Raw genomic sequence first — 12,031 nt, forward strand, 5'->3', positions numbered from 1 at the left:
AAAAATCTGATTTAAATCAAAAAAATCCGATTTAAATCAAAAAAATCTGATTCTTTTGATTTTTTTTAAAAAAAATCAAAAAAATCACGAACCCTGCTATAAAGTAATAAAATTAAAATTATTTGTCTTTCACAGCGGCCTTTATTTTTACTACAGCATAGTTTCTGTAATCATCGTTTAAGAGATTAATATTAAAATTAGTACATATACTAACTATTATAATACATATCTATATAATATAGATATATACATAATATAGATACATGTATAGATATATATCTAGAAACCCATAGACAGGCTTTGTTTTTGTATTTCAGTTGTAAAGATTTTCATTAATAATTCTCCTTGAAACTGTACCTACTTAAATAAATTATTTTGCTTTTAAAATATGAAGTTTATTTTTTTAATATTATATTTTATTTGAATATTAGTAAGAATGCTGCTAATTCTTCACAAAAATTTTTAAAAAAATTAAGCATTTCATTTTTTAAAAAAATATTTTATCACGCATATTTTTTAGTTGTTAAATGTCATTTTACCTGTAAGAAAAGATATAGTATTAAAATTATTTGACGTTTATTCTTGTTCATTTATTTCTTAATAAATAAAGTTTTGATCATTTACCTCAATGAAATCCATTATTCAGAAAAATTCTATTTTCTGGACTTCTAATCTAAGTCCCAATTACTCCAGGTAGACTTTTTACTGTTATATTTTTATTAGCTTACTCCGTATGTACTAAATATAAAATAGTTGAATTGTTAAATGCTATTACAAAAATATCTACATAGCTGCTATTTTATACCTCACTAAACACTTTGTTTTCTTCGTAGGTTCAACTCGAGTACAGACCAGTAATCGATGAAACTTTGGATTCCAAAGAATGTAAACAAGTCCCACCGGCTATCAGGGCTTATTAGAAGAACTTTTTTTTTAGACTAATTTCCCTAGTTGTGTTGTATCAGCACGCCATGTGATATAATCTAGCATTTTTTATTTATTAAAAATGTATGGATCTGAAACTCTTCCTGTTGTGCATTTTTTTTTTTTTTAATTCTGCCTGTGTTTGATTTGGTGAAGAGGTCTTTTTTTATGCATCATGGTTAAAGTAATTTTAATATTTTCTGAAAGATACATATTTCATGCTGCTATTCACTTTTGATGAAATTGCAAAAGGATTCACTTACTAATACCAAACTGTGACGATGAAATAAGAGAAAAGTTGAATTGACAAAATATATTAGCAAATAGGATTGTTTTTTGTATATAAATTATTAAGGTTTGAATTAAGATTGGAAAAGCTTGATTCATTTCAGTTTAGTTTTTGTTTTAGATTAACTTGATGGAAATAATTTTCCATGTCTTTGGAATAGTTTCTGAAGATGTTCAGTTCTTAACGTGAAAAAAAAGAGAGATATTTATTCTTTTTATTGCTATACAAATATTTAGTTATTTTGTCATGTGGTAGATTGCGAATTCTTTACTTGAAACTATTCAATTTTGTAAAACTGTTTCTTCTTCGTTTGGTTATGTTATGGAGCTTCTGTTACGTTATATTTTGAAAGTTAAAATATCTTTGTTTGAAGATATTATACTTTTTTATTAATACAACGAGTTTAACAATCAAAATGAATATCTTCATGTCAGAAACAAAAGAAATAAAAAATTGTATCTTAGTGTGTCAAGCCAGCGAGGTAGAATACATTGCAATCGTATTTAGAAACTTAACTTTAATATATCTGTTATGTATAATGTCTGAAAAGCTTCTTATATTTCGTCATCTTTAAAATATTCTTTGTTCTCTCATTTATTTCTTGTTTTTCTAACACATGTTCAGAATTATTTGTTCTTTAAATAAATTGGAAAAATTATTGGTTTTAATAATTTTAGTATGAGAGTGCATAAAAGGTATATTTAATAATAACTTTCTTTTCTGCCTCTTGGAGAGAGGGGAGCATGAGCCCATAATTTTTATAGTTCTTAATTGTCACTTTGGCAAATTTATTTGAAGTGACATGATCAACCTATACTCTTTTTGCTAATTGCTACATAAGGCCTCTTTTTTCCAGGCAGATAATAAGTTATAAATATATAACCCAGTGAAGAGTCATAAAAATTCTTTCATCTTACTTGCAAACAGTTTTTGAATTATATCAACATTTTACTTATTTTTAATCTATGTTTTATTTTTCTTCAATAAATTTTAACCAAATTAGTCTCGAAAGTGTTTTTTGTTTCTAATAAAGAATATTTTTCAAAATGTTCTTTCTGCAACCACACTATAAAAAAATTAGTTTAAATATTTTCACATATAAAATTTTTATTATTATTTTTGTATAAACTATTACAAAGTAGAGTTCAAGATGAATGGGGAAAAAAAAGTTGTTTGGGTGAACTTCACTCATTTAGCAATGTTATTTAAAAAGAAGCAGATCATCCCATTTCATCGATATACAGTGGCGATCAAAAAATTCCGGCTTGTCAGATGTTATTTTAATTGATGTAATAATTACTTAATTACAGTAAAAAACAATAAATTATTTGCATATTATATCTTTTACAGCAGCCTGGGGCTTTTCATAAAGCATAGTTTTTGTCTGCATTATCTAAAAGATATATGTATTTTTTTAACCCACTGGCGGTTTAGCAAATGGGCAAAATTAGGAGAATGTTGCTCTCCAAAACACTATTTCCCCATCTAATAACATGGAGAAACCGGTTTTGCTATGCGGAGAAGACTTCTGGTAAAAATATGAATTTTTACATGCAGAATCGTCAGTGGGTTAAAGTTATAAAAGTTAACACCCAAAAGCATAAAAAATATACTGAGCAGTATAGGACAAAATTACTGGTCACCGCTGGCCTCAAAGTTTTTAACAGTATTCTCTGTTAAAAATGCTACCACTGACAAGTAGCAAAATTCCCCAATTTCACTCTATACTGATCAAAGACTAATGCATGCCAATGTAAGGTTGAGTTTTTGAAGCATGTTGAATGTTTGTTTATAAGAAAATATATTTCGAATTCTTTGAAAAATCCAAAAGTTTTAAGATATATATGTATGTAGATAGCAATTTTAAAAAAAATCAACATGAACTCTTGGACAGGTTTGTTATTAGTGAGGTCATCTCGTAATTTACAGTTTAAAAATTTAATCAAAAAATACTGCTCTTTGACCTTATCCACAAGGATACAAAAGTGAAAATTATAGAACATAAAAATCATACTTTTCCTTTAACAAGAAAAACTTGAATATGGGCTAAACTGTTTACATGACTTCATTCTCTGTCAGTTTGAAAAACAAAGTTTTAATAATCATATATTTTATCCCCCTGAAGAAGACATTTTCTCACCCGAAACCAAAAAAATAAACATGAAATGTTTAGTTTGTCTATAGAAAGCATGGATAAATGAATTTTATAACTAGGTGCAAAAATTTCGCTTAACTAGTTCTTGAGGTATTTCGAAATATGCGAAAACTTAAAATTAAGGATTCTAAACTTTTGATAGCTCTCCTGATTAAACTTTTAAGACCATAACTCCCATATGACTGCTGACCCATATATATGTATGTAACCATAGATATATAATATAACCAACCAAATCCGTCGAACTCAAAGCATTTTTCCAGCCATATTATGTGCTTGAACTGTATCAGTTAAGTTGTCTTTATTTTTGGTTCATCTGATATTATAGTGAAAATATAAGTATTTTGTAATGACTTTATATTTTGAATTAACGATGATTTTAAATATGCATAAGTGCATGATTATTAAAATTGTGATAGCTTTTTGCAAATTTTTCGTTGTATATCAGGCAACTTTTTACTATACAGCCAAGATGATTCCATTCTACAAATGATGCTCCTATTGTGCATTTTAGGAAATACGTATAATATTTTTTAAAAGGCACCGGATTTGAACTCTGTTGCATCTCTGAGAAGTCACAACAAATGTGACAAACTGATTACAGGGTGTTAATAAAATAAATTTGACTCCTTATGACCCTCTGGAGAGCATATACTGTTTGAGTGAATGAAATAAAACTTTGTATGCTCTCAAGGATATTATGGGTTTTAATTAAGGTAAAAGTGTCATCCCTATATGATGTCAGAGAAGAAATTACAAAGAAAGAATTTTATGTTTCGTAAATTTTTAACCTGTTTTTAAAGGCTTTTATGATTCTCTTTTCGTTAGTGATCACGAAAAGTGATGATACTCTTGATAAAAGCTTAGCTTCACCATTTCTTGTTATAAAATTATCGTTCCAACTCTTATTTAAAATTTTTTAATACAAGAATTATGTTTCGATCAAAAAAAGGTAGGGATTACCCTTTGTAAATGTCAAAATGTTGACAATGAAACTGTAACCCTTCAATCGTTTTTGATTTCATTCTTGAGCTCATAGATCTTAATACCGATGTATAAAAATTTATTCCATTCATTCAAACGCTCCGGAGGGTCATGTGTTGGCAGTTATTTTATAATCACCCTATGTCGAATCATTATTATTATAAAACGTAGCCAAGGTGTAAATTATAACAATTTGAAATATGATTTAGCATATCCAACAAAGGATAGGGTATACTTTGTCCTACTATCCTTTGATGGATATGCTAAACTGTTTATAACATACTATAATTTTAGTTCTATAAACAAGAACCTTCCTCAGTGTCGAATGAAGTAAAGAGACTAAACACTTGTAAAGTGGTTTAACCAATAGGGACAGAAGAACAAAGGGAAGATAAGAAAATGGGGATTTGACGGGGAACTCCAAAGTATTAATAATAGTACTAGATGAAAGTACTAATTATAGTACTGGATTAAATTAAAATAAACTTCCAAATAGTGAGATAGAAAGATCATGAACTAAATTATTAGAATTTTTCAAAATAGGAAATGACTCCCAAAAATCATGCTAGGAGGTGTAAGCAGTGTTGAATAATTTTAGTACAAGAAAACTCAAACTGGAATTAATTCTTGCATTATTAGTCTATTTTTTTTATTTCAACATATTGTAACTCCCCTTTTATGATATATTACAACGGAGTTAAAAATATAAACTTCAAACTACCTAAGCAAACGTTAGTAGCTAATTTTTTAAGTTCTTCCAGTTTTGAATGTGCGTGATAGGATTAACTATCTAAGTACTCCAGTATCAGTACTAATTTACACTCAAACGGCCTTTAACCCTTTCCTTCTCGCTCCCGTGAAAATGTCGGAGTGAGGTTTCGCCCTCTATTTCTCGCTCCCGTGATATTTCCGGACTGGAGTGTTCAGTAGTAACGCACCAATAAGAATAAAACTAATTCATTTCCTTTGCCCGGAGAACATTTTATTTCTCATTTTACACACCAGATGGCAGTACCAGGATATTTTCAAGGTAATTGTAGATAGTTACAGAAGAGATGTAGGAAGGAAAAGGAAACTCGGTACTACTGTCCAGATTGTGATGTTGGCCTCTGTATCTCATGCTTTGAAATTTATCACACAAGAAAAAATTACTAATCTTTATTTATATTATACATAAGTTTGATAAAATTATTTTTTATTATTTAAAACACATATTTTTTAAATTTTCCTTGCTTGCTGGAAAACCAACATTAAGTCATAGTAACCCTAAATGTTGGCTTTTCCTGAAAATTTAATTTTTTAAAATTTTAAGCTTAAAAAAAATTAATAATGAATATATATATTGTTCATACACATATTTTTGTATAATTTTCAGGAATAAAAAAAAAATAGACACTTTTATGACCGTTTTCTTGAAGATTAATCGATCGTTAAGGGGTTAACGATTCTCTTTTTTAAAAAAGTCAAGTTATTTTTTTATTTAAGAAATAGGAGAGTGTGTGTCGTATTTTTTAAAAAATTGCTGAATTTTAAAATCGCTCCGATCTGTGAAGATAGCTCAAAGTGATCTGAAGTGCGAGCGGTACCGGGGCTTCTTGATGAAGCTCCCAAATATATATTTGCAAATAAAACATAAAAGCGCTGGGATACTAAATTTGAAATAGCAAAATGAGCGAGCTTGCAATATGTTTTTAATTACCAATGAAACAACCCCCCCCCCCCCTCTTCATTCCCTTTATGAGTGTGCATTGAACGCAATAAACACATTTACGTTTGTTTTAGATAAGATTATTTTTATTGGTATTTTCCTGACAGTGTCCGCTCATAAAAATCTATACATATGTCTGATATTTTAGCTGCGACAAATGATCGCCTTCCATGTATAGACGACGCACGCATTACTTGTAACAAATAGGATGATGGATAGCTAACATGTTTTCATTGAATCCAAAAATCAAAAACTCCATTTCACTTACAAAGATGAGGACTTTCAGGTAAATTTGTTTTTCCAATATCATTGCTCGAAAGGGACATTAAAATTAATTCTATATCGCATAAAACTTTCAAAAGAAAAGATAGTTAGTTTTGATTTATTCGCAAAGTTTAAATTGAATGGAAGAGGGTTTTTAAATGGATACTGATTAGTTATACGGGGATCAGGGCCATAGCGAACGATAGATGTCTTTTTTTTGGGGGGGGGGGGCAAGGCTGACCCGACTTAAATTCCTTTTAAGTCCGACTAATTGTCAATTTGAAAAACCTCTGAAATTTTTAATTGTCACGTATTTCTTTTATATTTAATTATTATTTTTTTATAATTCATTTTTAAATATAACTAGAATATCTACTTAGTACTTCGAATTAGATCAATCATATTTTCAGAAGGAGCATTTATTTTTTGAACGGTGTTAATTATGATTTTATCATTGTAGCAGCATCCATAAAGTTCAGATCCTCTGTTTCTAAGGTTTCTGACTTAACTATTACATTTTTCATAAACATAATGCTAACTATAAAATCAAATGCCGTGATTCTCCTTTTTAAAGAGTTAGCCATATTTCTCGTTTTTCGGTCAAATTTCCCTTTTGAATGAGTTCTACTATACCACTTACTAGCATTTCAATATATGACTTCTTGCCTTGTTCGATTTTGTCCGAGATATTCATCTGTTCAAACATAGATTTTTTAGTTGTAACGTATTTTCCATTTCATTCAACTTTTTAAATAAAATCCCAAATTGCTTAGTATTCTCAGAAAGAAGGAAAAAGACTTACTTTCATGATTGAAAACATATCCGATATTAGAAAATTAAGTTATGATTAAGAACTGTGTTAATACAACGGGCTTGAACAATCGCTATTTTTCTAAAATATTGTGTTGGGTGCCGTTAAATTAACTATTTGGTTGGCAAATAGTTGTACAACTTTTTGCGAAACGAAAGCAAAAAGATATTCGCCGTAAAATATTTTTTCAATCGGCCAGCTTGCTTTTCGAAATATATACAGTCAATTCGCTATAACTCGAAGTACGATAACTCGAATATTACTATAACTCGATTTTTTATGAGGTCCCGACCCTTTTATCTTCAATTTCATATTAATTATTCTCGATTACTCGAATTTTACTCCCTTTAACTCGAATTTTTTTGGATCTTTTAAAGCAAGAAAAAAAACCTAGGAGCTGATATCTTGCCCCTTCCTTTGCAACACACACACACACAATGTCTTTCGCACTCTTCATGGAGAAGATAAAGCTGTCCCTCTTGAAGTATGTGAACAATGGTTAAGTGAAACGTTACCAAATTTATTTCAAGGATACAGTTAAAATGATGTTTTCAATATTGATGAAATGGGTTTATTTTTTAAATGTCTTCCAAATAAGACTATGATGTTTAAGGATGAAAACTGCTCAGGGGGTAAAATGAGCAAGGAACGTTTGACTGTCCTAGTTGGAGGAAATGCGTCTGGGACAGAGAAATTGCGCTTACTTGTTATCGGGGAAAAAAGCGAAATCCCCGATGTTTCAAGAATGTAAAAACGTATCCTTTGGATTACAAGTCTAACAAAAAGTTTTGGATGACATCAGTTTTATTTGAAAACTATGTAAGAAAATTGGATCGGAAATTATTCGCTAAAAAAAGAAAAGTGATACTCTTTATGGATAAATGCACAGCACATAGTGATCAACCTAATTTGAAAGCAGTAAACTTGCAGTTTCTCCCGCCAAACACAACAGCAAAGTTGCAGCCGATGGACCAGAGTATCATAAAGTGCTTCAAACAGTATTATCGTAAATGGCTTGTCAGAAAAATGATTAATAAGCATTAATTAAATAATCCGACAATATTTTGAAAATCCAAAACCGAAACTAACGGTAAGTCGAACTTCCGATATGTCGAAGTTTTTCGTCAGTCCTATCAGATTCGAGTTATCGCGAATTCACTGTATATAGATAGACAGATATATGGAACAAAATGCCTGACCGAAAAAATATATTAATTTACCCATTAATAGGCCGGCCGACTGTTGTTTTTTAACGCAGCTTTGACAGAGAAAAGAAATTCGTCGGTGGGCAGAATATTTTTTAGTCAGCCTCCTTACTAATCAATAAAAAATTATTTGAAGCAAAATCAGTTTTAAAAAAAATCAATAGGATTATTTTATTTTATAGCCGTAGTTGAACAGCCGACCCAACCTTGGGTTTACAACTACTACTGTTCTACTCCGTAGCCTTGTCATTTCGAACCCAATCCAGAAGGCAAGAACGATCAAGTATTGGGAGGAATTTTCGATGGAACTAACTCGCTTGCCGGGTGCTGAATTCGTATCGGCCAACTATCGAACTGATGACCGATTCGGACAGGTCATCAATCCAGAAGGCAACCCAGAAGAGAGTCTAGGGCCGATTCGGACGGGTCATCATTAGAGCGTCAAAAAAAATTATAAAAGAGAAACCGGTGTCCCAAATGATGACGCGTCCGATTTTTTTTTTGACGCTCTAATTACTAGTAAAAATATATTTTGATATTTTTTTAATTATAAAATGCAGTCTAATAGTTATTAAAAAAATTTGTTAGATATTATTGGAATTATATTTGTACTAAAATATAAAGTCAAAAAAAAAAAAAAATCTTGTTAGAACAAACAAAATTTTTTTTATTTACATTCAAATATTTATCAATAATTGATTTTGTAAATTAAAGAAATTTTAGTGATAAATAGTTGCTTCTCTTACATCGAAATTATTGCAAATAAGTGCAAATTTGAAAAATTACTTGGAAGATTTTACCTATAACGCCGAGAAAGACACAGGTGTTTCATGCTATATTTCATAACCATAAATTATTAAAATGCTAAATATAGTATTTTTCGCTTATTTGGATCTAAGTTAATACAAAATAATGTAAAAAGTATGAAAAACATGTTTAATAAAAATTCTGCGTCAAAGGATTAACGTTCCTTCAAATTTTGACAAAAATCGACAAGATACCGGTGTATGAAAGATAGCAAAGGGATACGATTAAATTTGATGAGACTAATGAAGGGTACTGAATTTAATTATGTAAACGTATTTAATTCTCCTAATGATGTGTATTTTTTTTCCCTTCTCTTTATTACGAAATCGTAAGCCCCATTCTCATGAATGTTCAACTTAGTGTTATTTTTTGTTTTCCTCCTCAAAAACTTATAAGATTTAGAAATGTGAAATTACAAATGTGTTTAGAAAAATGTACAAGGAATAAAAATATTAAACATTCGATAATTATTAATTCGAGAACTGCTAAGCTTTTAATGGAAAATACCCTGTGCGCCCCTCTAAAGACTGTGGATAGGTAACTACAGAATTTAAATATGATATACTGAGAGGGTCATATTTGTTTATGAGCTTAACACGAGTTCTTTTTTTTTTTCGAAATCAAAATTATTTTAAAATTTTTTTTAAGTGTTTTTTTTCCCGCAAATTTCTTCTCCCCTTTTTTAACGTTATGTGCTTAAGGCTTAAAAGCTAACGACGTGATGTAGAAAAATAAAGAAGAGATGCGACGAAATGAAACAACTTAGCAAACGATTATTTGTTCGAGAATGAATAACAGTTAAACTTTTAGTAAAAAAATAGAAGGCAAGCCAACCTAATTCCCGCTTAAATGCAATGAAATTTGACATTTTGAAACATTTGACATTGCTGAAAATATACTGAAACCCCAAGATTTTTTTCAAACCACTTGAAAAAAAGAACTTAAAATTGCGAAAGCTATCATCAAAATGTTTCTTTTTTCTTGAATTCTTTCTCATATTTTTACAAATATTTTCTACTTATCCATCGTTGCTGAAAATTTTTTTCTTTTGTGTTCTTTATTTTAAAGCACGCGCTTGAGTTGATTTCAAAAGTAACGAAAATTGAAAAAAGAGAGGGGGGAGAGATTAATTTCATTATTTTTCAACTCGTTCATTTCGTTACGATTAACGAACTAACAAATAGTTCTTGCATAAAACTACAATAATTATACATTTTTTTTTATCAAAATGTTTTGGGGAAAATATTAAAATTGGAGGAAAAAGACGAAGATGAATGAGAAACGATTACAGGGATTCGTGAGCGGAGCCTCTTAGTTTTTAAATACAATTACTTTGCTCAAAAAATATAATTACTTAGTAATTAAGGTAATTGTAGCATAACAAATACAATTACTTTGTAATTGTTTAATACAGTTACTTCGTATTAAAATACAATTATACTTAATAATTAATGTAATTGTTGCATAAGAAATACAATTACTTTATAATTAATGTAGTTGTTGCGTAACAAATACAATTACTTTGTAACTATTTTGAAATTGTTTAACATAACTACTTTGTATTAAAATACAATTACTTTCCATAAAAAATTCAATTACTTTGTAATTAATGTAATTGTTGCTTAAGAAATACAATTACTTTGTAACTATTTTGTAATTGTTTAATACAATTACTTTGTATTAAAATACAATTACTTTCCATAAAGAATAATAAGTATAAAATATGGAAGTTAAAATTGCAACGTAAAAGCATAGGTCCTAACATTAGCTTCAATTGTGCAATAAGCATGCGAAAAAGATGTTTTGGGGTGTATTTCGAAGACTAGCGTGCCCGGCGGGGCTTGTAAAAATGTTGAGATATTTTTAGAGTCCAAATAAGTTTTTAAAAATATACACGGAGTTAAAAAAAATCGCTACACAAAATAATTGTACTTTTGTAAAATTATTATTTTTTTTTTTCGATAAATCTTATGGAATGATGTAATAATAACCATAAGATTATTTTATTTTATTTAACCTTCAGATGTTTCTTCTCAGACGAAATTTATGTGACTGATTGTAAGAAAATATCTTCCAAACAAACTTTGGTGTTTACAAATTCGTTTCTTAAATACGCATGCGGAACACACACCTCCGCAAACTGAATTAGCTTAAAACAACAAATAAGTCAGCACCAAAAATATCTAAACAAAAATTTTGAATATCAAATGAATTTGGATGTCGTCAGTAAAAGCATTCCAATGTTCTATTTTCAAGGCAGGGAAATGAAATAGAACATTTTTTCTCTAAAACAAAGGAGGAGACATAAAACTGTCTCGAAAGGGTCTTTTTTATGAGGCATTGTGCATTCGACGTTCTGTGGTGCGAGAGTTGACACTCCGTACTGGAGGTGAAATGAACGGCACAACCACTCAACATTTTCATAACGAGTAACAATGGTGAAAGTTTCGCAATATTTGATTCTTTTTTTTTTTCTTTCCTCCTCTTACTTCAAAATTGTATGGATTAGTGGTCTAGATAGAAGGGGCATCTGCCCCCAAACTCATTCAACTTAAATTGAAATGAGTTTGAAAATGATATAATTTCCCCTTTTAAATCACACGAGTTTCGTTAGTTAATTATAAATCTCATATTATAATTTTTTTTTATCCGATTTAATTAATAATTTTATAGGATGCATATTACTAGTGTAGTCTTCATCACTCGTAATATTTATTATTATTTTTTTATTTGGATACGGACAGTTATATATCCGTTTTGGTATATACCGACAGTTATATATCCCTAAGACACTGATTGTTTCTAAAGGATAACTGCCATTGCCGGGTATACAGTTGCTCGGTATATCCTACATGGATGTTTTTTAAGGCTATGTGCCACTGCC

At 29.5% G+C, this 12,031-nt stretch overlaps 2 protein-coding genes across 3 annotated transcripts in view; both read left to right on the plus strand.

Moving 5' to 3' along the window:
- Window positions 1–1,022, plus strand: part of SdhA (succinate dehydrogenase, subunit A (flavoprotein)) — a 43,791-nt gene extending 42,769 nt beyond the window's left edge. The window contains exon 16 of the mRNA XM_016060089.4: window positions 834–1,022. Coding sequence (XP_015915575.1) covers window positions 834–920 — 87 coding nt within the window. The 3' untranslated portion in view covers window positions 921–1,022. The remainder of the gene's footprint in view (window positions 1–833) is intronic.
- Window positions 1,023–6,202: 5,180 nt separating this feature from the next.
- Window positions 6,203–12,031, plus strand: part of LOC107445650 (nuclear receptor coactivator 7) — a 92,954-nt gene continuing 87,125 nt past the window's right edge. For both annotated transcript variants that reach the window (XM_016060093.4, XM_021147930.4), the window contains exon 1: window positions 6,203–6,346. In XM_016060093.4, coding sequence (XP_015915579.1) covers window positions 6,285–6,346 — 62 coding nt within the window. In that variant the 5' untranslated portion in view covers window positions 6,203–6,284. The remainder of the gene's footprint in view (window positions 6,347–12,031) is intronic.

This window comes from Parasteatoda tepidariorum, chromosome 4 (genome assembly GCF_982258835.1).
Source record: "Parasteatoda tepidariorum strain Cologne lab strain chromosome 4, Ptep-v5.0, whole genome shotgun sequence".
Lineage (NCBI taxonomy): Eukaryota > Metazoa > Arthropoda > Arachnida > Araneae > Theridiidae > Parasteatoda > Parasteatoda tepidariorum.